Genomic DNA, 22262 nt, shown 5'->3' with positions numbered 1-22262 from the left:
TGGACAAAACACACGCACACACACACACACACACACACACACACACACACACACACACACACACACACACACACACACACACACACACACACACACACACACACACACACACACACAAAGGGGTGCTGTAAGCTCTAAAGGTCAGAGCTTAGCATCTGCTCTGATCATGTGGTGCAGAGACGCTCACTAAAGCACGCATGGGAAGGAGACTTAAGGAGGCCGCTGTGTTCCTTAACTTAACTCGGGAGAGAACCCGGGCCGCTGTGTTTATTAAAGTAACTTTGAGCTTCTGTTTGTCTTTACGAGTTCCGGCCCCTCATCAAGAAAACTTTGAACGTATTTTATGCCATATTTGTCGGTCTAGGTAGCTACCTGTCTTTCTACCTAGCTACCGGTCTGTCTACCTAGCCACCTGTCTGTCTACCTAGCTACCTCTCTGTCTACCTAGCTACCTGTCTGTCTACCTAGCTACCTGTCTGTCTACCTAGCTACCTCTTTCTCTACCTAGCTACCTGTCTGTCTAGCTAGCTACCTGTCTGTCTACCTAATTACCCCTCTGTCTACCTAGCTGCCTGTCTGTCTGAGTGTCTGTCTGTCTACCTAATTACCTCTCTGTCTACCTAGCTACCTGTCTGTCTGTCTACCTAGCTACCTGTCTGTCTGTCTACCTAGCTACCTGTCCGTCTGTCTACCTAGCTACCTGTCTGTTTGTCTACCTAGCTGTATGTCTGTCTACCTATATCTAGCTGTCTGTCTACCTAGCTCCCTGGCTACCTGTCTGTCTACCTAGCTACCTGTCTGTCTACCTAGCTTCCTAGCTACCTGTCTGTCTACTTAGCTACCTGTCACTCTACCTAGCTCCCTGGCTACCTGCGTGCACTCATTGCACTTATAGATAGGCTAGCAACCTCTTGCTAAAGCTAGCGAGCTAAAGCTAGCAAGCTAGTAACACCTGACCGAAGTCTTCCACAGGGCCAGAAGACCTGTTGCTACAGCTAGCGAGCTAAAGCTAGCAAGCTAGTAACACCTGACCAGAGTCTTCCACATGGCTAGCAGACCGGAGCTAAAGCTAGCGAGCTAGTCACCTGTTTTGGGGGCGTGGCTTTGGAGGCGTGGGATGTCGTCTGAGCTCCCTCGGCCTGGTTTCTCCAATCGCCTACTCTAGCTTTAAAACAATAATCTGAAAACATGAGTAGAGAAATGAAGCGGTCTGAATCAGAGCTGGTTTAACAGCTTCTGGGCCGTTATATATTTATAAAAGAATCCACCCTAAAATACTGTAGGAGATGAGATACATCAATTACTATTCTATGTATTCAATATTAAATAGATGTGTCTCTCTATGTTCTGTGCCATCTAGGCCAGGGGTGTCCAACTCATTGTGGTTCAGGGGCCACATACAGCCCATCTGACCTCAAGTGGGCCCGACCAGTAAAATAATGGCAAAATAACTTACGTCAACTCCAAATCTTTGACTTCGTTTTTCAGTACTATGCTTTATCATTCAGCCTACATTTGTAGCCTACATAATCACGGCTCACATACACTGCTTTTGTATTCACCTCTGTGAATAAATAATTCTCTTTTTCCTGGAAAACTGCACTCTGTCCAATTTTCCTCTTTTTCACTAAGACATTTTGGTAATGGGGATGTCACCCTTGATAATTTCTTAATTGTGGTGAAACAAGGACAAGGGTGGAATTCCTTATTTTTATTTATTTTTTGGCTGCCCCCTAGCGGCTGGAGTGAGCATTTTTGTAATTTCTTTAAAAAATCATAACTCATCACAGGAATGGGCTAGAGACTTACATCTTTTTTTGACATACTCAGAAATGTATGTTCTACAAGTCGCGGGACTGATCAAATCATCTTGCGGGCCGGGCCGTATGTTTGACACCCCTGATCTAGGCTGCATGTCATGTTTAGACAAATAACAATTGGTGTGTGTGTGTGCGCTCCATGTGCTGTGTGTGTGTGTGTGTGTGTGTGTGTGTTTTCCTAGTATGTGTGTGTCATTCATACGCAGAACTGAATAGGCCAGTTATTAAAGAGTGTGTGCGTGCATGCTTGCATGCGCCCTGCGTGTGTGCGTGCCTGTGCGTGTGTATGTATGTGCGTGCGTTCGTGCGTGCCTCCCACCACTAAGCAGGCTAAGCTCAAAGCTTTCTTTTCGGTGCCCCCGGCCGGTCAGCCACTGTCTGGGAGAGACATATGATGTTCATTAAGGTGGAATGTGTGTGTGTGTTTGTGTCTGTGTGTGCGTGTGCGTCTGCCTCTGTGTGTGTGTGTCTCTGTGTGTGTGTGTCTGTGTGTGTGTCTGTGTGTGTGTGTGTGTGTGTGTGTGTGTGTGTGTGTGTGTGTGTGTGTGTGTGTGTGTGTGTGTGTGTGTGTGTGTGTGACGGTTGGTTATGCCTGGGGCCGACCCAAACAATGGCTGAATTCACATCCAGCCTCTTGTGGGAGTTCTGTGACTAATTGATTTACAATAAGGGGCCATTAATTAACACGAGTTATTGCAGTAGGTCTGTTATAATACAGCATGGGTTAGTGGGTCAGAGTTATCACTCTTAAATAATGTAGAAGGATAACTAAATAATAATAATAACCTGAATGAATAATTTAATTAACACCAACACCATTAGTTAACATGAACGTCATTAGTAAATGATAAATCGACAACAAAATTCATTGCAGTAAGAGTTATTATATAGCATTGGGATAGTGTTAGTGTTTAGGGCTAACAATACTTAATAATGTAGAAAGATAACATAATAATAATGTGAAATGAATAATTTAATTAACACCAACACCATTAGTTAACATTAACGTCATTAGTAAATGATAAATCAACACCAGAATTCACTGGTAGTGATGCTGTAAGTTAATGCCTGGGTCTGTGTTAACTAATGTTTCATAGTCAATGAACTAACCCTTCTTGTGTAGTACCATTACCATACACACACATTAAATAAATAAATGTAAACAGAGACAGCCACACACACACACACACACGCGCGCGCACACACACACACACACACACAAACACACACACACACACAAACAGGGTAAACACCCCCCCCTGATTCACTCTCTCTTCCTTGTTGACGTGCACATCGGAATTCCGTGCGTTGCCGTGGAGACGGGATGTGAGGCTATGATGTTTGAACGGGGCTCAAGTAAACCAGACAGAGAGAGACAGAGAGAGAGAGACAGAGAGAGAGAGACAGAGAGAGAGAGACAGAGAGTGAGAGAGAGAGACAGAGACTGAGACAGAGAGAGAGAGAGAGACAGAGAGAGAGAGAGAGAGAGAGAGAGAGAGAGAGAGAGAGAGAGAGAGAGACACAGAGACTGAGACAGAGAGAGAGAGAGAGAGAGAGACAAAGAGAGAGAGAGAGAGAGAGAGAGAGAGAGAGAGAGAGAGAGAGAGAGAGAGACAGAGAGACAGAGAGAGAGAGAGACAGAGAGACAGAGAGACAGAGAGAGAGAGAGACAGAGAGACAGAGAGACAGAGAGAGAGAGAGAGAGAGAGAGAGAGAGAGAGAGAGAGAAAGAGAGAGGGAGGGAGGGAGGGAGGGAGAGAGAGAGAGAGAGAGAGAGAGAGAGAGAGAGAGAGAGAGAGAGAGAGAGAGAGAGAGAGAGAGAGAGAGAGAGAGAGAGAGAGAGAGGGAGGGAGTGAGAGAGAGAGACAGAGAGTGAGAGATAGAGAGTGAGAGAGACAGAAAGAGACAGAGTTGGTATATGGTGGAGTTTGAGGTGACAAACATAATATTATGAAACAGTAAAGGAGATTTTCCCCGAGGACAAACTGATAGAATGGTATAAAAGCCAGCTCAGTGTGAGGAGGCGGGTTTGTGTTTACAGGACATCCGCTCACATGTCACGACCCATAAACACATCGCTAGGCAATTAGCCAGTAGCCACTGGAATCCATCTGAGTCTAGAGGCTGTGGTCGCACACTCTGAACACCAACACAAACATGGATACAACTCCCCCAGCGAGGGGACCTTAGAGGACCTTAACATCTGCTAGAGAATAACACTAAAATAGAGACAACCTTAAAATCTGTTAGATAATAACAATAACATAGAGACAACCTTAACATCTGCCAGATACCTTCAGAGGCGCTACCATAGATATATAAAGTAAGAGTGGTTTATCACTTGTATTCCCGAGGCCTTCCATCCCAGTCTCAGGCCAAAGGGTTCTCCCAGAACACATAGACGCTCCCTTTACCGGCGCCCTCCTAAGGGACAGAAGAACTCCCTTAAAGCCGGCGTTGGGAATGTTGAATGAGAACCCATCTGACCGAGAGAATGCATACCCCCCCCCCCCCCCCCCCCCCCGCTGATCAGAGGGTCAGGGTCAGACCTTCTTAAACCGGATTACTGTCAGATCGTTAGATTTACGAGTCCTCATCAGGGCTAGCAGGTCTACTGCTAAAGCTAGCGAGCTAGTAACACATGAATCTTCCACAAGGCTAGCAGGTCTACGCCTCAAGCTAGTGAGCTCAAGCTAGCGAGCTAGTAACACATGACTGGAGTTTTCCACAAGGCTAGCAGATTTACGGCTCGAGCTAGCGAACTCGAGCTAGCGAGCGAGCTAGTTACAACTAACCAGAGTCTGTTGCTAAAGCCAGTAAGCTAGCCCCCTGTTTTGGGGGCGTGTCTTTGGAGGGGCGGGATTGGTTGGGTTGCCCACTTTCGAAATGTGTGTTTTTTTTCGGTCTGGTCTACTCGTTCTGCTCGAGTTTACTCTGTCTGGTTTCTCCCATTTACCTTATTTTAATTAACCTCTACCTTATCAGGGTGTAAAGAGAACCACAATAACTAGGGGCGTATTCACACCAGGAAAGTCCTTAGTTCAATCTCTTTGGTCCGGATCAAAATGTTGCAATGTTTTTTTTTGCAATTTTTTCGCAGCAGTCCGAGAATTTGCCAACAACGCACGTGTGTGCATAGATCGTTCAATCATTGGACAAGACGGTCGGGGGCGAGGTAACACGGGGTAACGCGTGCTGCCCTCGTACTTATACTGATTGGTTTCATACAGTCATTTGCAGTACTTTTGGAGTATCGGAGGCGTTTGGCACAACGTAGATTTCCTTTCAGTTATGCTATCCGCGGACCGCTCGAGCGCCTTCTCCCCCATCCTTGTACTGAATGTATTAAATGCATCAGAAATTTTATTTTAAGTGTTCTCCAACATACTTTATATGTTGGCATCTGCCCAAATATCCAAAAGACATTTTGTCTCCTCTTCGCTCCTCTTCGCCTTTAACGGGTCTGATAACGTGATGCCGGTCTGATAACATGACGTTGATCTTTGAATTTACTGCGCTAATCAAACAATATAAATGAATAAACAAGCAGCAATGGGAGCCTGTTGTGTCCAAAATGGATTATTATTTTTAGAACTGGGTCGGACCGAGCGCGGTCGCATTCACATCTCAAGCGAACCGCACCAGGGTTCGTTTGGAAGCGAACCGAGACCACCTCTCTGGCTGGGTCTCGGACCGGCTGTTTGGTCCGCCCCAGAATTCGGTGGTTTGTATTCACACCAGCCCAAAAGTTCCGCACCAGCGATTCTTTTGGTTTGGTCAGAACCAAACAAGGCAGGTGTGAATACGCCCTATGACAACAAACAGTTATGAGGTGGACAGCGTCCTGTCTTATTATGGAGGAGCGGCCGAGGAGAAGAGGGGAGGTAGAAGTGGGGGCCTAGTTTGATATCATATTATAATATATCTATAGATCTGTCTAAGGATATATCTAGTATTTATATATGTTTTATATACGTTTAAGACATGTATATGTTTTTTTTATTTTTTTGTATGTTTTCGTACAAGAATTCTTCCCTCGTAACACACACACACACACACACACGTGTATATTCTAGGGCGAGTCGTGGGTTGAAAGCTGTGGTTTTGTGTGGTTCTCCTCCAGTGACGTGGTTCCTTCGTCTCTCTGAACCAGTTCTTTCCAGGAACACTTTCAGGATGTTTTCTATCAGTGCTTTGTCTCCGACCTCGTAGCCAATGAGGGGGCAGCGTGAGAACTCACACACCCTGCGTCACCACGGTCCCACCGGAGGGATCCGAACCCACAACCCCCCGGTCAGGGACGTGTTGGGGGGGGGGGGGGAGCGACACAGAGAGCTCCCTCAGATCTGCTCCCAGCTCTCACGTTATGAGTTCTTGGTCTGAGTTCCTCCCAGGATTGAAGAGCAGACGGCAGAGAGCAGAGAACCGGTTCATCTATGTATAGTACGACTCTGTCATTAGAACATATGGGTGTGTGTGTGTGTGTCCCAGATGTGGTCGCTCAGAGCTGAACTTTGGAAATGTTTCCCAGGAGGCGGAGAACATGGGACACATTAAATCCTCCGTTTCTAGAACACACACACACACTACAGGAAACGGAAAGCTATTCCTTCTGGAAGGGAGTCTGTGCTGGGACAATAGGACGCACGCACACACACACACACACACACACACACACACACACACACACACACACACACACACACACACACACACACACACACACACACACACACACACACACACACACACACACACACACACACACACACACACACACACAGCTCCCGCCCCCAGCTGCTGAGGATGCGGTGGTCGTTTCCTCCTCTGTCAAGTGGAACACAATGAGACCCAGAGCTTCAAAGAGACTGCCAGCTTCCACACAACCACCGACCAGGGGCCGACCGTAACAGACAGGGTTGGACTGCAACAGACCAGGGGCCGACCGTAACAGCCAGGGTTGGACTGTAACAGACCAGGGGCCGACCGTAACAGACCAGGGGCAGACCGTAACAGCCAGGGGCCGACCGTAACAGCCAGGGGCCGACCGTAACAGCCAGGGGCCGAGGGCATGACTGACCCTGAATCAACCTAGTTTCCTACTAGTATTTTAAAACGTACTAACATTCACATTACACGGCTGTTAACACACAATGATACTTTCTTTGTCTCTCTCTGTTGATATAACCGTGTTGTCCGTGACCGGACTGCCTGCTACACCCTAACGGCTACATGCTGCCTGCTACACCAGGCTGCCCGCTACACGCTAACGGCTACAGGCTGCCTGCTACATGCTAACGGCTACAGGCTGCCTGCTATACGCTAACGACGCTCAGCGGTTTAGGAGATGAAAGCGTCTTCTCCGAGGACACTTACGGCCTCGTCTTGTTTGGGGACTGTTTACTGCAGCAGTCAGGCCTGTTGATTTGTTTGGGCTTTAAAACGTTTTCATGGCCGGATATGAGCCAACAAAACGGATGATTTCCTTGGATTATGCCCTGATTATTATGGGACGGAAGTCTGGGCCCCAACCGTCCGGCTGAGAAGTCCTTCTGATCCGACCAGGGTCTAGCAGACCTTCTGGTCTAGATGGTCCACTGGGTTCTAGAAGACCTTCTGGGAGGTATAAAGGACTTTTAAAGTTCACTGATTCCACTTTTTAAGCTTTCAATCAAGTCTGACCTCCTCTCTACGTTTAGAACTGAAATAAGATCAAAACGTATTCGATTTCCACATAAACCACGGACTAAAATGTCCGTGAAAACTGTGCCTTAGCGCAGCGAAACAACTTGGATATTTGCTCTTCTCTCTCTCTCTCTCCCCCCGTGTCTCTCACCCCTCCAACATCTGGCCAAAGACGTGGTGAACCGCCAGGCAGCGTTCAAACACGAGCAGCAAACATACTGCACGTGGAGCACGCACACTTTCTCTGCCTCTCTAACAAACACAGACAAACAAACACACACTTTCATTCTCCGCTACACACAGTCTCTCTCTCCACATGTGTTTTTGTTTAGGGCGGTAGAGGAGAAACACTAGGGAGGAGGAGAAGGAGCTGAGTCGGCACAGGAGGCCCCTCTCCTCTTCTCCTCTGCTGAGCCGGAGAAAGAGCAGCTCTCTCTCTCTCTCTCTCTTTCTCTCTCTCTCTCTCTCTCTCGGGGCACATTCCAGGAGGGTCCTGAGAGCCGACATTATCAGGAGCATTAGAGGAGAGGGCCAGATGAACCCAGAGAAAGATCCCAAACGTGCACGGCTCTGGATGACCACGGTGGGGGAACCTAGCGGGCTAGGGTCCCAAAGCCCTTTGAGACTGGATCTGTGATTAAGGGCTAATAAAGTTTAATTTAAATTCAAGCAATAGTTTTCTGGTGTGTATATATATATCCCTTGATGACTAGTCGGAGCTCTAAAGACATGTTGTAGAGTCTACAACATGTCTTTAGAGCTCAGACTCAGACATGTCCTGCTTTAGAGCGCTGATCAGCCATGCTTCCCACTCTGCCTTCCTTAACGAGAACCATGAGACTCTAATTGAATCAGAGCGGGCTGATTGCAGTTCGTATTATTCCAGGGACATTGTGCGGGGGTATGGATGTTGTCTGTTCTCTTGGTTCTTTAAGGAGTTACCCGGGGTCACAGCTAGCGTCGCGGGTTTGAAGCCGCATCATTAATCACAGACCTTGGATGGTTCAGTAGACCGGTTCCGTACCAGAGAACCGGGTACTTTTAATTTGTAAGAACATCACGTCCTTCCCTCGGAGCAGCGATGTTCTCGGACTAAAAGTGTTTCAGCGTTTGAGTTCCGATGAGGGTCAACAGAAGAGTTAACGAGGGAATGTGCCCCAGTGAGATCTAATTATGATTTAGGGGCCACAAACATGGAGTCTCTCTGGAGGGGACATCCATAATATCAGATAACATCATTATATGATATGATATCGGCCACGTTTAACAATGATCTGCTGTCACAGACATCACTAGAAGCTTGAACCTGAACCTTTTTTGTTTTGGCTAAACACGGTGGAGGTCTTAACTAGGGGTGGACTGGTATCCCAACCCGGTATCACGCGATTTCGTGCTCATGCGCACGAACGTTAATCTATTGAATCGTGTTCCAGAGCACGATAGTCCGACTTTTTTCGTGCTACACAGAACGAAAGTAAACCAATGGATTCTGAATGGGAGTGTTCTCAGACAATTAACCTGCTCCACAAAACGCTACGAGAGAGAGAGAAAGAGAGAGAGGTAGGGACAGAGAGAGAGAGAGCGAGAGAGAGGCTTCAGAAAGGGTGTGCGCAGATAGTACAGTGCACCGTAGTTATATGTTTATGCCAAAACCACAAATGCTATATATATATATATATATATATATCTAGGCAATATATATATATATATATATATATAATTAGGCTATAATAATATTATTTAGCGTGTAATGAGACAAACTATAGCCAAATTGTCGAAGATGCCCGAGAATCTCCGGAAATATCAGCATGGGAAATCGGCGCATCAGACCCATAAACCTATACAGAAAGACGTCATCTCAAGCGGGAGAGAACGTTTGCGGTGCTGGTTTGTGTCACGTAAGTACAGGGCTCTCAAGTCTCATGCATTCGGCGTGAGACACACGCAATTCAACCCATGCACACGCTCGAACCTGGTCTCACGAAAATACGTGACACTGTCACGTTATTTAATCTATTGAAACGTGCTCAGGGACACGTATTTTCTAAATTTTGTATTTCAATTGGAAGTAGGCTATTTGTCATGTCACTATAAGCACGACTTCCAAACTAAGGTTCTGCCCGGGAGCGTTCTCCCTAATGTCCCTTAAGGAGCTCCATACAGATCATTCAAAAAATGAAAATTGTCTGTGATAACTTACAAATGACAGCTTTTGGCCACCCGTTTCTACTTACAATTGTCTGTGATAACTAACAATATGACAGCTTTTGGCCACCCGTTTCTACTTTCACCTTTGATTCTGAGAAATTGTGACCATTAGCGGATATATTAAATGCAGGTGCGCTGCTCTGTAGGCAAACTGCGAAGGAAAAAAGGGTAGCTGCTTCATCTGTTATTTTTAGAATTGCGAGCCGCTGGGTGAGGTGCAACGAGATGGAGCACTTGCTGAGTCATTTCCTGTAGGGCTGGAGTCACAGGTTGAAGCGTATGCATCCTTTGAGACCCCCTTTGATAAAAGGGGGTCTCAAATGTTGACCCTCAGTCACCTATTGCATCACTTCCTTTAGGGCTTCGGCCTCCTAATTGATCATTGTAGTATAATTGAATGCCCTCTTTATGATACCTCCACCACTGGGACGTGGCAACAATTCTCCAAATCCATATGGGGAGGGGTATGCTTGTGGACGGTAGGGGTGTACCACTAGACATAAATAGGAAGCAAACTCAGGAGAAGGAATGACCTCTCACAAATATTTATTCAATAAATTGTTTCAAATAACCCTGCCTCGTTAAATCAATGAGTTTTGCTTTCAAAAATAGGTTATAGACGAAGTCTAAACTGCAGAAAATAAAAACATCCAAGCTGCCTTTTAAGGATACCTTGGAATATCTGTCTATTTTTTAACCATCGGACAAAAACAAGACAATTGACGGCAGCTCCTTTGCCGCGTGGTTTTTAGAGCCATGTAAGGATTAGAGGGGGGCGGTCGATAGCAACCACCATAGCAACCATGACGGCCAAGTGACTGGATGCAGCCCGTTGAAAAAAATAGAATACCACCCTACACACTCAGGAGATTAATGATATTTAAATTATTATGACCATGAAGTCTTTATTTGCATGGGTTTACATTTCGTTCTGTGTAGCATGGAAAAATCTGAGAAACGCTCCCATTCAGAATGCATTGGTTTACATTTCGTTCTTTAGAGCACGGTTATTTTTATTTATTTATTTATTTTCAGTTTTTGAGGAGGTGCTTCAAAGATGCAAATGTTTCTGCAATAATCCAAAATCCAATGGAAAAACCCATTGGCTTTTTGTCAAGGGAACCCAGGGCGACGCTCACTTCCGGGTTGGCCAACATACGTCATCCCTCCACCACTCTAGTGTAAAAACACATGTTCAAGTTGAATGAGAATAATAATAATAATAATTCTGCCATATTATTTATTTAAGGGGGGGCATACAAGTCTTTTGGCCATTCGTAGTGTTGATCAGCAGAGAAATAATTTGTCCGCAAAGACGGTGACGTCGCTTAGCAACGGAAGACGCTGGGGTTGACAAGTCACGGGACTACTACCCATGCAAGTGAACGGAGCGTTCCACGGCATTGAGAGGACCCTTGTAATAAAGGCCTATAATTTGTTTATGGCATAGATTTCTCCTCCGATTAGGCCAATAAACCAATGATAAAATAAAAATAAAAAGCTCGATCAAAGGCCCGGCCCGAGGATAGTGGTGGGAAATATCGGCCCGACCCGGCCCGCGTCGGGCTCGGGCAGAGAATCTAAACACTGACTGGAACTACTTAGCAGGTGTCTGTAGGCCTATATCAGGAGTTAATGCACGCCCTGCAGCCAATCAGAATACGAGTATTCCCCCAGACCGTGGTATAAACAATATTATTCACGAGTTATAATCAACCCCTACACATCAATATTAATGATAACCCATTAAATACGGTATGATTTCTAGATGTCATGGCAACGTCCGCTCGCGACACTGGACTTGCGAGGCATCGACGCGGACTTTCATTCACATAGCCAAAAACAAGAGAATAGATGGCTAGATAAAATAAACATCAAGACATACAATTCTAAAAAGAACAGATGAAGCAGCTAACCTTTTTTCCTTCGCGGTTTGCCTACAGAGCAGCGCACCTGCATTTAATATATCCGTGAATTGTCACAATTTCTCAGAATCAAAGGTGAAAGTAGAAACGGGTGGCCAAAAGCTGTCATATTGTTAGTTATCACAGACAATTTTAAGTAGAAACGGGTGGCCAAAAGCTGTCATTTGTTAGTTATCACAGACAATTTTCAACAATGAATGATCTGTACGGAGCTCCTTAAGGGACATTAGGGAGAATGCTCCCGGGCAGAACTTTAGTTTGGAAGTCGTGCTTATAGTGACACGACAAATACTTCCAATTGAAAAACAAAATTTAGAAAATACGTGTCCCTGATCACGTTTCAATAGATTAAATAACGTGACAGTTTCACGTATTATCGTGAGACCAGGTTCGAGTGTGTGCATGGGTTGAATTGCGTGTGTCTCACGCCGAATGCATGAGACTTGAGAGCCCTGTACTTACGTGACACAAACCAGCACCGCAAACGTTCTCTCCCGCTTGAGATGACGTCTTTCTGTATAGGTTTATGGGTCTGATGCGCCGATTTCCCATGCTGATATTTCCGGAGATTCTCTGGCATTTTCGACAATTTGGCTATAGATTGTTATTAAATTACTTGAAATCCTTATCATAACCCACTTACAGCCACTGAGTTAGAAGTACTGACATGAAAATTAAAGTCAATCATCTGTGAGCTCAAAAAACTCAGCCAATGATTTCCAGACCCACCGAGTGGCATTGGACGGTAAGTACGTACTGCACTCCCCCCGCGCGTGACCCCTTCGTGCACATACTCAAAGCTCGTGACCCAGAGCAAGCTTCTGTTTGTTGTTATCCTGCGGTAGCTACTGGAGCTAGCTAACTAGCTAATGGCTCGCTCTCGCGCATCTGTGTTCGCGCTCGTGCATGATTGCGCGTCCATGTATTTGGAATGGGTGGAGTCAGTCAGCGTTGAAGGAGAGGGGGTAGGACCATTTGAGTTGTGTTTTTTCAAAATCTGCTGGCGTTTCGCAAATCCCATACCCAACCTTTAAAAAGGGGTTTAGAGTCTGCTTCTACTAAATACATATCTTAAACAAAATCATTGATTTAGAAATAATGGGTTGGGTGTTGGGGACACATCCTGAGCCCATGAGCTCGAGTAAAACACGGCTAATTGGCTAATGGCTTGAAGATCTCTAGAAACGGGAAGGTAACCTTGCTGACAACGTATTTTGAGCTGTGATGAAACAAGAATGTAATCCTGCAATGAGACACAGGATAATTAATGTCATTCTGGAGACAAAGATTATAAAGTCGCCCACTTTTGTGCAGAAGATCCTGAAACGCCGCTCGTCCTTTTCTATAATTTCTAAATTCTGATTTAATGATCACCAAAGGTGGCATCACGTTGAGAGAATGAACAAACATAAAACGTTTTTTTTTTTGCTTTGTTCATTTTTCAAGTTTGATTTACAATTATTATTCAAAGTTTGTCAGGATATAAAATATATTCTTCAGCAAAATAAAAATACAGACAAATAAAATAATAAATACGTAATCTGTTCTAACAGTCATTCGCTCTATGAATCAATCTCTTAATCAAACAACCAACTAACAAAGAACATTAAATATCTCTGGAACGATGATCATACTTACTGGTAACACTTTGTAAAAATAGCGGAAAATGACTCCTTAAAAATACTAAAAAAATCTCTAAAACTACATTACAGAAAATACTGATATCCAAAAGACTCACACTGAGAAAGACATGTACTACATTTGTGGTGAGTGGTTTTGAAAACCATTCATCACTTAAGGCACAAAGGTTGCTGTAGGGAGCTTTTAAGAGATATGACTTAAATCAGCTTTTAGAGCAGGAAACACACTTTTTTGAATATCTGTTTGAGTTTGACTGTCTGAGACAGTTTAGATTTTGATTCTTGCTAATTTCTGAGTGGATTCCATCGTTCAGGGAATCAGATGCAGAACTTCTCCGCGTTGGAGAAATAATGGAAGAAGAAGAAGAAGATCGTTGGTTTTGGTAGTTTAGTTTCAAAGTCTTGTTCTCTCTGCTCTTTTCTGCTCTCTCTAAAGCCCATTAACGTACAGCTCAGAAAGTACAACATCAAAAATAAGACTTGAGTTCTTAAGGCATCGCTGAAGAGCAGTGGACACACAGTTCAAATACCTCCAGCAGATCGCCACGGCCGCTTCCCAGCAGAAACAATGGATCCAGGAAACCAGCTCCTCCCATTGTTGGAGTCAATGGGTGGTGCTTCCCCTCGTAGTGTCGGACATCTCAGTCCACGTAGCCATGACAACAATGACCCGGATTGTTCCACAGGAAAGAAAAAACGCTTCTTCACTCTCCGACAAGAACATAAGTCTCGACTCGCCAGAACAAGCTAGCGCTTTCGTTTTGACGATGCATGGCAGCGCAGCGAACACTCCCCTTAAGAACCTCTCGAGCTCCCTTAAGAACCTCTCAAGCTCCCTCAAAGCGTCTCCAGCCTCCTTAAGAACGTCTCCAGCTCCCTTAAGAACGTCTCCAGCTCCCTTAAGAACCTCTCCAGCTCCCTTAAGAACCTCTCCAGCTCCCTTAAGAACCTCTCCAGCTCCCTTAAGAACCTCTCCAGCTCCCTTAAAAGAGTCTCAAGCTAAGCGTGTTGGAGAGTCCCTTAAAGCGTCTCCAGCTTCCTCCTGGGTTCTCCAGCTCCCCCCCCCTCAGATGTCCAGGTCGTCGGTGCGGGCGCGGCTGGAGGCGCGGCTGCCGGGCCGCGGCTCCAGCCCCCGGAGGAGGTGAAGCTCCTTGGTCTCCACCTTGTCCGAAGGCGGTGGCTGGCCGTGGGCGGGGCCTACGAAGGCGGGGCCCAGGAAGGCAGGGCTGTCGCGATTGCAGTCACTGGCGTCGGCGCCGGCCTTGTTGTTGTGGTTATTGTTGTTGTTGTTGTTCTTGCCGGTACTGCGCTGGCTGCCGTGGCGACGGGGCGGAGAGCGGCCCAGCTGGTTCTGCTCCGTGCTGAAGTTGGTCCAGTTCTGTTCGCTCGCCGTCTTGTTGTAGTTGTTCACCGAGTCGCCCCTTGCCACCGTCGCCGTGGCGTCCAGGTTGTAGACAGGGGCGGAGGGGGGGGGGCAGCCGTTGCAGTAGTGGTACGGCGCTCCTCCTCCTTCTCCTCCCACTCCTCCTCCTCCCACTCCTCCTCCGGCCCCCGGCAGCAGGCGGAGGCGGGGGTGGAGCTGCTGGCCCTCGGACGCCCTCATGGTGTCCTTGACCCACTTGTAGGTGACGTAGAAGAGCTCGATGAGGTTGAGCAGCAGGGACACCAGGGAGACCACCAGCATGAAGACGATGAAGATGGTCTTCTCGGTGGGCCGCGACAGGAAGCAGTCGGTGCGGTGGGGGCAGGGGTACGCCTCGCACTCGTAGCGCGACGCCAGGCTGAAGCCGTAGATGTGCCACTGCAGCAGCAGGAAGCCCACCTACACAGAGACGCACACACACACACACAGAGACACAGAGAGAGACACGCACACACAGACACGCACACACACAGAGAGGGGGACGCACACACAGACACACAAACACAGACACGCACACACACAGAGAGAGACACGAACACACACAGAGAGAGACACGCACAGAGAGAGACACGCACAGAGAGAGACACGCACACACAGACACACAAACACAGAGACACGCACACAGACACACACACACGAGAGAGACACGCACACAGACACACACACACACAGAGAGACACGCACACAGACGCACACACACAGACCTCTTAGGTTTGAAACCACCCGAGGGGTGCCCTTAGGAGGTGAAGCGGGTTGTACACACACAGATATTGATCACTTTGACACATGGGTGTAGAGGCAGCATCAGCGCCAACGTGATCGGTGGATTCATCAGATGTGAAGAAGAGACGAGAAACAAGTTTTCTTTGTCAAGTTTCTGAAATCGTTTCTAACATTACTTCAAATGGTTCTGAACGATCTGAGCGAACGTAAAGCTCGTCTGCGTCCTATTGGATGTGAGGCGTGGAAACCAGTCGGCTCTCTGAGGATTCTGGGGAGTCTGTGGCCAAGCGACGATCGAACGATGCAGGCAGAAGATCGAAAACACCTGATCAGACTCGGGGCAGGACGACATGGAGCTCAACTCTAACGTAACGTCAGGTTATGAAAGTTGAGAGGTCGGTGTAGCTCAGGGGGTAGAGCGGCCTGACTGGTAACCTGAAGGTTGCTAGTTGGATCCCGGCTCCCCCTCTCGAAGTGTCCCTGAGCGAGATGCCTCACCCTGACTGCTCCTGAGGGGTCGACTCCGCCATCGGTGTGTGAATGAGTGTACGTTTGTATGAATAAAAGCGTCCGCTGAATGTGAATGTAAAGAGCGACGCTAGTCTGAGACGTTCGTGTGGAAAATGCTGCAAAGTAAACAGCAACTATCAGCAATTGAGCGGAACAACGTCTAATGCAGCGTCATGTGTGGTTAACTGTCTGTACTTTGTTTATCTACACATCTGGTTCCTGTTGGAGACTAATTAGCCACGGCCGAAGTTCTGCACTAGAGGATCCTGGGTTTGTGTTTACAAGGAACGGAGAAGACTCACAGTCGATGTGGCTGTGAGACCGCAGGTTTGGATTCAAAGGACTTCAGACTGAGACTTAACGTGGCAAAGAGAGGGGTTTAAACCTCCTCAGTAACATGTATGTCTATTCAAACCTCCTCAGTAACATGCATGTCTATTCACACCTCCTCAGTAACATGGATTTCTATTTAAAACCTCCTCCTGAGGGGTTTAAACCTCCTCAGTAACATGTATGTCTATTCAAACCTCCTCAGTAACATGTATGTCTATTTTAGACCACTTCAGTAACATGTATGTCTATTTAAACAATATTAGTTAGGGGCGTGCGATGCGTGTGTCATGGTGTGTCATGGTGTGTGTCTTCGTGTGCGTGACATCCAGTGTGTCATGGTGTGTGTCTTCGTGTGCGTGTCATCCAGTGTGCGATGGTGTCCACGGACCTCAAAGAAGGACTTGAGCAGGATGCTGAAGATGTAGGTCCTGAGCAGAGCTCCTTTCATCTTCACCTTTCCGTTCTTCTCGATGCCGTACTTCATCTGAGGAGCCACAAAACACGTCAGGGGACTGCATGACTAAACACTAACTGACTACTAACCAAGTAAGGTCACTAAACACTAACTAACTAACCAAGTAAGGTCACTAAACACTAACTACTAACCAAGTAAGTTCACTAAACGCTAACTAACTAACCAAGTAAGGTCACTAAACACTAACTACTAACCAAGTAAGTTCACTAAACACTAACTAACCAAGTAAGGTCACTAAACACTAACTAACAAAGTAAGGTCACTAAACACTAACTAACTACTAACCAAGTAAGGTCACTAAACACTAACTAACCAAGTAAGGTCACTAAACACTAACTAACTAACTATCCAAGTAAGGTCACTAAACACTAACTAACAAAGTAAGGTCACTTAACACTAACTAACTACTAAACAATTAAGGTCACTAAACACTAAACTACTAACCAAGTAAGGTCACTAAACACTAACTAACAACTAACCAAGTAAGGTCACTAAACACTAACTAACTATTAACCAATTAAGGTCACTAAACACTAACTAACTATTAACCAATTAAGGTCACTAAACACTAACTTACTACTAACCAAGTAAGGTCGCTAAACACTAGCTACTAACCAAGTAAGGTCACTAAACACTAGCTACTAACCAAGTTAGGCCACTAAACACTAACTACTAACCAAGTTAGGTCACTAAACACTAACTAACTAACCAAGTTAGGTCATTAAACACTAGCTACTAACAAGTAAGGCCACTAAAAACTAACTAAATATGAACCAAGTAAAGTCACTAAACACTAACTACTAACCAAGTTAGGTCACTAAACACTAACTAACTACTAAACAAGTAAGGTCACTAAACACTAACCCTAACCCTAACCCTAACCCCTAACCCTAACCCTAACCCTAACCCTAACCAAGTTAGGTCACTAAACACTAACTAACTAACCAAGTAAGGTCACTAAACACTAACTAACTACTAAACAAGTAAGGTCACTAAACACTAACTAAATATGAACCAAGTAAAGTCACTAAACACTAACTACTAACCTAGTTAGGTCACTAAACACTAACTAACTACTAAACAAGTAAGGTCACTAAACACTAAGTAACTACTAACCAATTAAGGTCACTAAACACTAACTAACACCTAACCAAGTAAGGTCACTAAACACTAAGTAACTACAAACCAAGTAAGGTCACTAAACACTAACTAAATATGAACCAAGTAAAGTCACTAAACACTAACTACTAACCAAGTAAGGTCACTAAACACTAACTACTAACCAAGTAAGGTCACTAAACACTAACTCACTACTAACCAAGTAAGGTCACTAAACACTAACTCACTACTAACCAAGTAGGGAGTGTGTGTCTGTGGTCTCACCTTCCTCAGCTCCAGTTTCCTCAGCGATCGCTCCACATCCTGTCCTTTGGTCTGAAGTTCTCTCAGCCGCTCCCCCTTCACCTTCAGCTGCAGGGAGACACGCCCACAGGGTCAGAAACACGCCCACGGGGTCAGAGACACGCCCAGGGTCAGAGACACGCCCACAGGGTCAGAGACGTTTTAGTGAGGGGAGGAACTCCTCGTGACCCCAATGACCTCACTGTGACCTCACCTTGACCTTACTCTCCAACCCTGCCATCGTTTTAGGGGCCTGGCCTCTGGCCAGCGTTCTTCAGTTTTATGCATTGTAACGACGTTCCAATTTACGACATTTCAGAGCCATGTTATAAAGATGTTTCAGACAGAGCGTCTCTGTGATCAGATGTTTTGGGGGCGTTTAGGTCCATTAAATTCAAACGTCGGGATTATTAACCAGATATTAAGGTTAGATTATCAAATCTGGACCTGCTCTGCAGATAGAGTGAACACAGAAGTTAACTCGTTATCTAAAAACCTCTCGTCCCAATTTCGAGGGCGATTATGATTATTTTGTGGGGAGCAGTTGTCCTCTGACCTACACATGATTCAGAAGTTTTCTTACTCTTTGAGGTCTGATGACAACTTTGTGTTTCATGCAAACTGCATGCAAACTAGAGTCCTGTGCCAGCACCAATCTAGTTTATCATCAATGAATCATTCTTCTCCTCCATGTGTAGGAGGTGGAGGTAGATGAAGCCTTACCTTCTCCTCCTTGTGGAGGAGGTGGAGGAGGAGGAGGAGGAGGTAGATGAAGCCTTACCTTCTCCTCCTTGTGGAGGAGGTGGAGGAGGAGGAGGAGGAGGTAGATGAAGCCTTACCTTCTCCTCCTTGTGGAGGAGGTGGAGGAGGAGGAGGAGGAGGTAGATGAAGCCTTACCTTTTCCTCCTTGTGGATGAGGTAGAAGATGTGGCAGAGGTAGAGCAGCGTTGGCGTGGAGACGAAGATGATCTGCAGGACCCAGAAGCGTGCGTGGCTGATGGGGAAGGAGCTGTCGTAGCAGACGTTCTCACAGCCCGGCTGGGCGGTGTTGCACTTGAAGGCCGACTGCTCGTCGCCCCACGCAGACTCCACCGCAGTACCGATGACCAGGATACGGAAGATGAAGAGGACGGAGAGCCATACCTAGAGGAGGAGAGGAGAGAGGAGGAGTTGGAGGAGGTTAGAGGAGGAGGAGAGCAACTTACCCTCCTAGCACCTAGCTAGTATAGCATCTAATGGCGCATTTCCACTGGAGGGTGCGGTTCGGTTCGGGTTGCCTCAGTCCGGTAGGGAGGGGGCGGTATAGCTAGCCCTGTTCAGTTCCGAGGTTGCGTTTCCACCGCCGACAGTACCCTTATGGTAGGCCGGATGTCGATCGCCGCGGCAGCTACGTAAACATCGTGACATTATAGCAGCGTGACACAGGGTGGCCTGCTCAATAAAGACAATGGAAAATAGGAACGGGACACATTAAACCAAGAGCTACCATGGAAGTCGTTCCATGGTTTCGGAACGTCTCCCACCTCCTTGTTCGCCCAAGCTAAAGTTTGGTGCGACATATCCATTGTCTAGATAATACCTTGCAGGTACTGTTTGATTGTTTTTATCCCCATGTCACCTGCAAGACGGGTGCGGCTCAGTCCATGTATGTCTATTCAAACAATATTAGTTTAGTAGCCCACTTTTGGTGGTGGAAACGCGATCCCTGCCGCACCTTTGCGCACCGAACCGACCCGCACCCTCCGGTGGAAATGCGCCATTACCCTCATGGCTAGGATAGCATCTTTCCCTCCTAGCTCCTAGATGGAATAGCATCTTACCCTCCTAGCTCCTAGATAGGAAAGAATCTTACCATCCTAGCTAGGATAGCATATTAGCCTCCTAGCTCCTCCTAGCTCCCCTCCTAGCTCCTAGCAAGGATGGCATCTTACCCTCCTAACTCCTAGCTAGGAAAGAATCTTAGCCTCCTAGATCCTAGCTATGATAGCATCTTAGCCTCCTAGCTCCTAGATAGGATAGCATCTTAGCCTCCTAGCTCCGAACTAGGATAGCATCTTACCATCCTAGCTCCTCCTAGCTCTGAGCTAGGATATCATCTTACCCTAGCCATCTGTGTTGTATACATGGAATGGGTTAACCTAGTGATGGTTAGTGTTGGCACTTGGTTCTATGAAGATCCTTACTGTACCCACAGAGATATATTGCTGTTTCTCTTTCTACAGACAAATGGACTTATTGTAACGCCCTGAATGTAAAGTAACTGTTTTGTGTCTCATATAGATTCATCCCGAATCACATTCGGATTAATAACTGGAAGTAATCCTCCACTAATGAGAACAGTGCTCAGACCCGGATTTGATGAAAGAATCGACATCCGGTTTACTTCCTTATTATTCTGGAAGCTCCTGAGATGATGAGGTTGGTGTGGGACTCTGGACCCCTGAAGCTCCATGGAGCATGACCATCATACAGTAAACGGACTGCATTTATACCGCACCTCTCTCACCAGTGTTACAATACTGCCCGACATTCACCCATTCACATCAAACTGGACCCAGACCACGAGGTCAGAGACCCAGACCACCTCCTCCTCCGCATGAGGAGGTGGTGGTACCAGAGACCTCCTCGAGGAGGTGGTGGTACCAGAGACCTCCTTGAGGAGGTGGTGCTACCAGAGATCTCCTCACCTTGCCTCCGGCCGTGGAGTAGGCCTGGACTTTGTCCAGCAGTTTCCCCAGAGCGCTCCAGTCTCCCATCAGGACCACAGCTCACAGACTACTGGGACACACACACACACACACACACACACACACACACACACACACACACACACACACACACACACACACACACACACACACACACACACACACACACACACACACACACACACACACACACACACACACAGTTTAGAAACGACCTCAAGTTTCATATGGGAGAAAAAAATCTAAGAAAAAAAATTGACCTCAAAAGTCAAACATTTCTTCAGCGTCTAGATGACGTAATTAAGTAATGACGTCGAAGGGTTAGGATCTTAAATCTCTTTATCGTGTTCAGAGTTTAACTTCTGAAAGATGAGATTTGTTCCATAACCCTGTCCATTTCCTCTGAGTCAGCATTCAGTCATCTGGCATGAGGCAAATCAAGGGGCAAGGTCCCTTAAAGCCCCATAAGTATTAAGGTACTTTAAACATAAAGCCCATAAAGGGTGTTATTCAAAGGAATCATAGCTGGCCATAGGATACATCCACACTAATCTGAAACACTAACATTAATTAGGCCTGTTTACAATTAATCAAAAACAGATGTTCATTCATATGTTCATTCCATGGGATTAAATATTCCTCTGAGGGTTATGATCAGGGTTAAATTAAAGATGAATGGTAAGAGTTAGGGTTTTAGGACGTCTTACCTGGGACAAGGAGAAGATAGCAGTCCGCTGGAGACCAGAGAGTCGAGACGTTAGACTCTGGAGCGTCAAACTAAGTTTGCTGGTTCAGTTTCTCGGAGTTCATGTCAGGAAAAGAGTCGCGTTGTTAACATCTCTGCTGTGAATCGTCGGTGGGGGCAGAAAACATCTCGGGTTGAATAGTTATCCTCAGATTAGTGAACCGAAGTCGTGTCAAAGTCTTCCTCCTGTTCTTCCACGTCCTCCTTCTCCTCTTACTAAACTTTTCACATCTCATATTTTCCATTGAGCGATGAGGAGGTCGTCGCTCCGCATCACGAAAGACGGCATGGTTAAGGATGGCCCAAATGGGCGTTACAGGGCAGAGAGGGCTGGCCATTCGGTTACACGGGTTAAGGCGAGAGGCGAAAGAGGGCGGGACATCCGTAAATGGACATCCGTTATGCTGGCATGTTTTTTTTGGGATATTCACTTATCAAATCAATATATGTGTATAATTATTCTCCTCGCAATTGTTATCGTTCTTTTTATGTTTTCTTTATCTCTCTCTGGGGACGGTACATGGCGTACAGCGCTAATAGGAGGTAAGAGGCCGGAAGATGCGTCGCGGTAGACCGAGATAACGCCATAGTCTTGGATCATTTGGAGTGGCATGAATCCAGATGTGAACGTTGTACGACGCTGCCCTCTGGTGGTCGGAAATAATA

The 22262-nt window shown here is 46.3% G+C and overlaps 1 protein-coding gene across 2 annotated transcripts; it reads right to left on the bottom strand.

The window, feature by feature from the left end:
• Window positions 1-10035: 10035 nt before the first annotated feature.
• Window positions 10036-21913, bottom strand: LOC130385513 (gap junction alpha-1 protein-like). 2 transcript variants are annotated; one of them, XM_056594033.1, is made up of 6 exons: window positions 21559-21913; window positions 20831-20918; window positions 19041-19286; window positions 18126-18212; window positions 16656-16751; window positions 10036-15100 (listed from the first exon to the last, which is right to left on the bottom strand). In XM_056594033.1, the coding sequence occupies exons 2-6, from the start codon at window positions 20897-20899 to the stop codon at window positions 14345-14347; spliced, it is 1254 nt and encodes a 417-aa protein (XP_056450008.1). In that variant the 5' UTR covers window positions 20900-20918; window positions 21559-21913; the 3' UTR covers window positions 10036-14344. The 2 variants fall into 2 exon arrangements, with proteins under 2 accessions (XP_056450008.1, XP_056450007.1); XM_056594032.1 differs by having other exon boundaries at window positions 20831-20921; window positions 21559-21907.
• Between the last annotated feature and the right edge of the window lie 349 nt (window positions 21914-22262).

Source organism: Gadus chalcogrammus, chromosome 7 (assembly GCF_026213295.1).
Source record: "Gadus chalcogrammus isolate NIFS_2021 chromosome 7, NIFS_Gcha_1.0, whole genome shotgun sequence".
NCBI lineage: Eukaryota > Metazoa > Chordata > Actinopteri > Gadiformes > Gadidae > Gadus > Gadus chalcogrammus.
This window is presented reverse-complemented; position numbering and strand designations above follow the sequence as displayed.

What these genes read in the sequence shown, in the direction of transcription:
- LOC130385513 (XM_056594033.1), bottom strand. Translation starts at nt 20,899, where the DNA reads ATGGGAGACTGGAGCGCTCTGGGGAAACTGCTGGACAAAGTCCAGGCC. An exon ending in ACTCCACGGCCGGAGGCAAG is followed by an intron (nt 19,287 to 20,830) that starts GTGAGGAGATCT and finishes CTCCTCCTCTAG; the next exon opens with GTATGGCTCTCCGTCCTCTT. An exon ending in TCATCCACAAGGAGGAAAAG is followed by an intron (nt 18,213 to 19,040) that starts GTAAGGCTTCAT and finishes GTCTCCCTGCAG; the next exon opens with CTGAAGGTGAAGGGGGAGCG.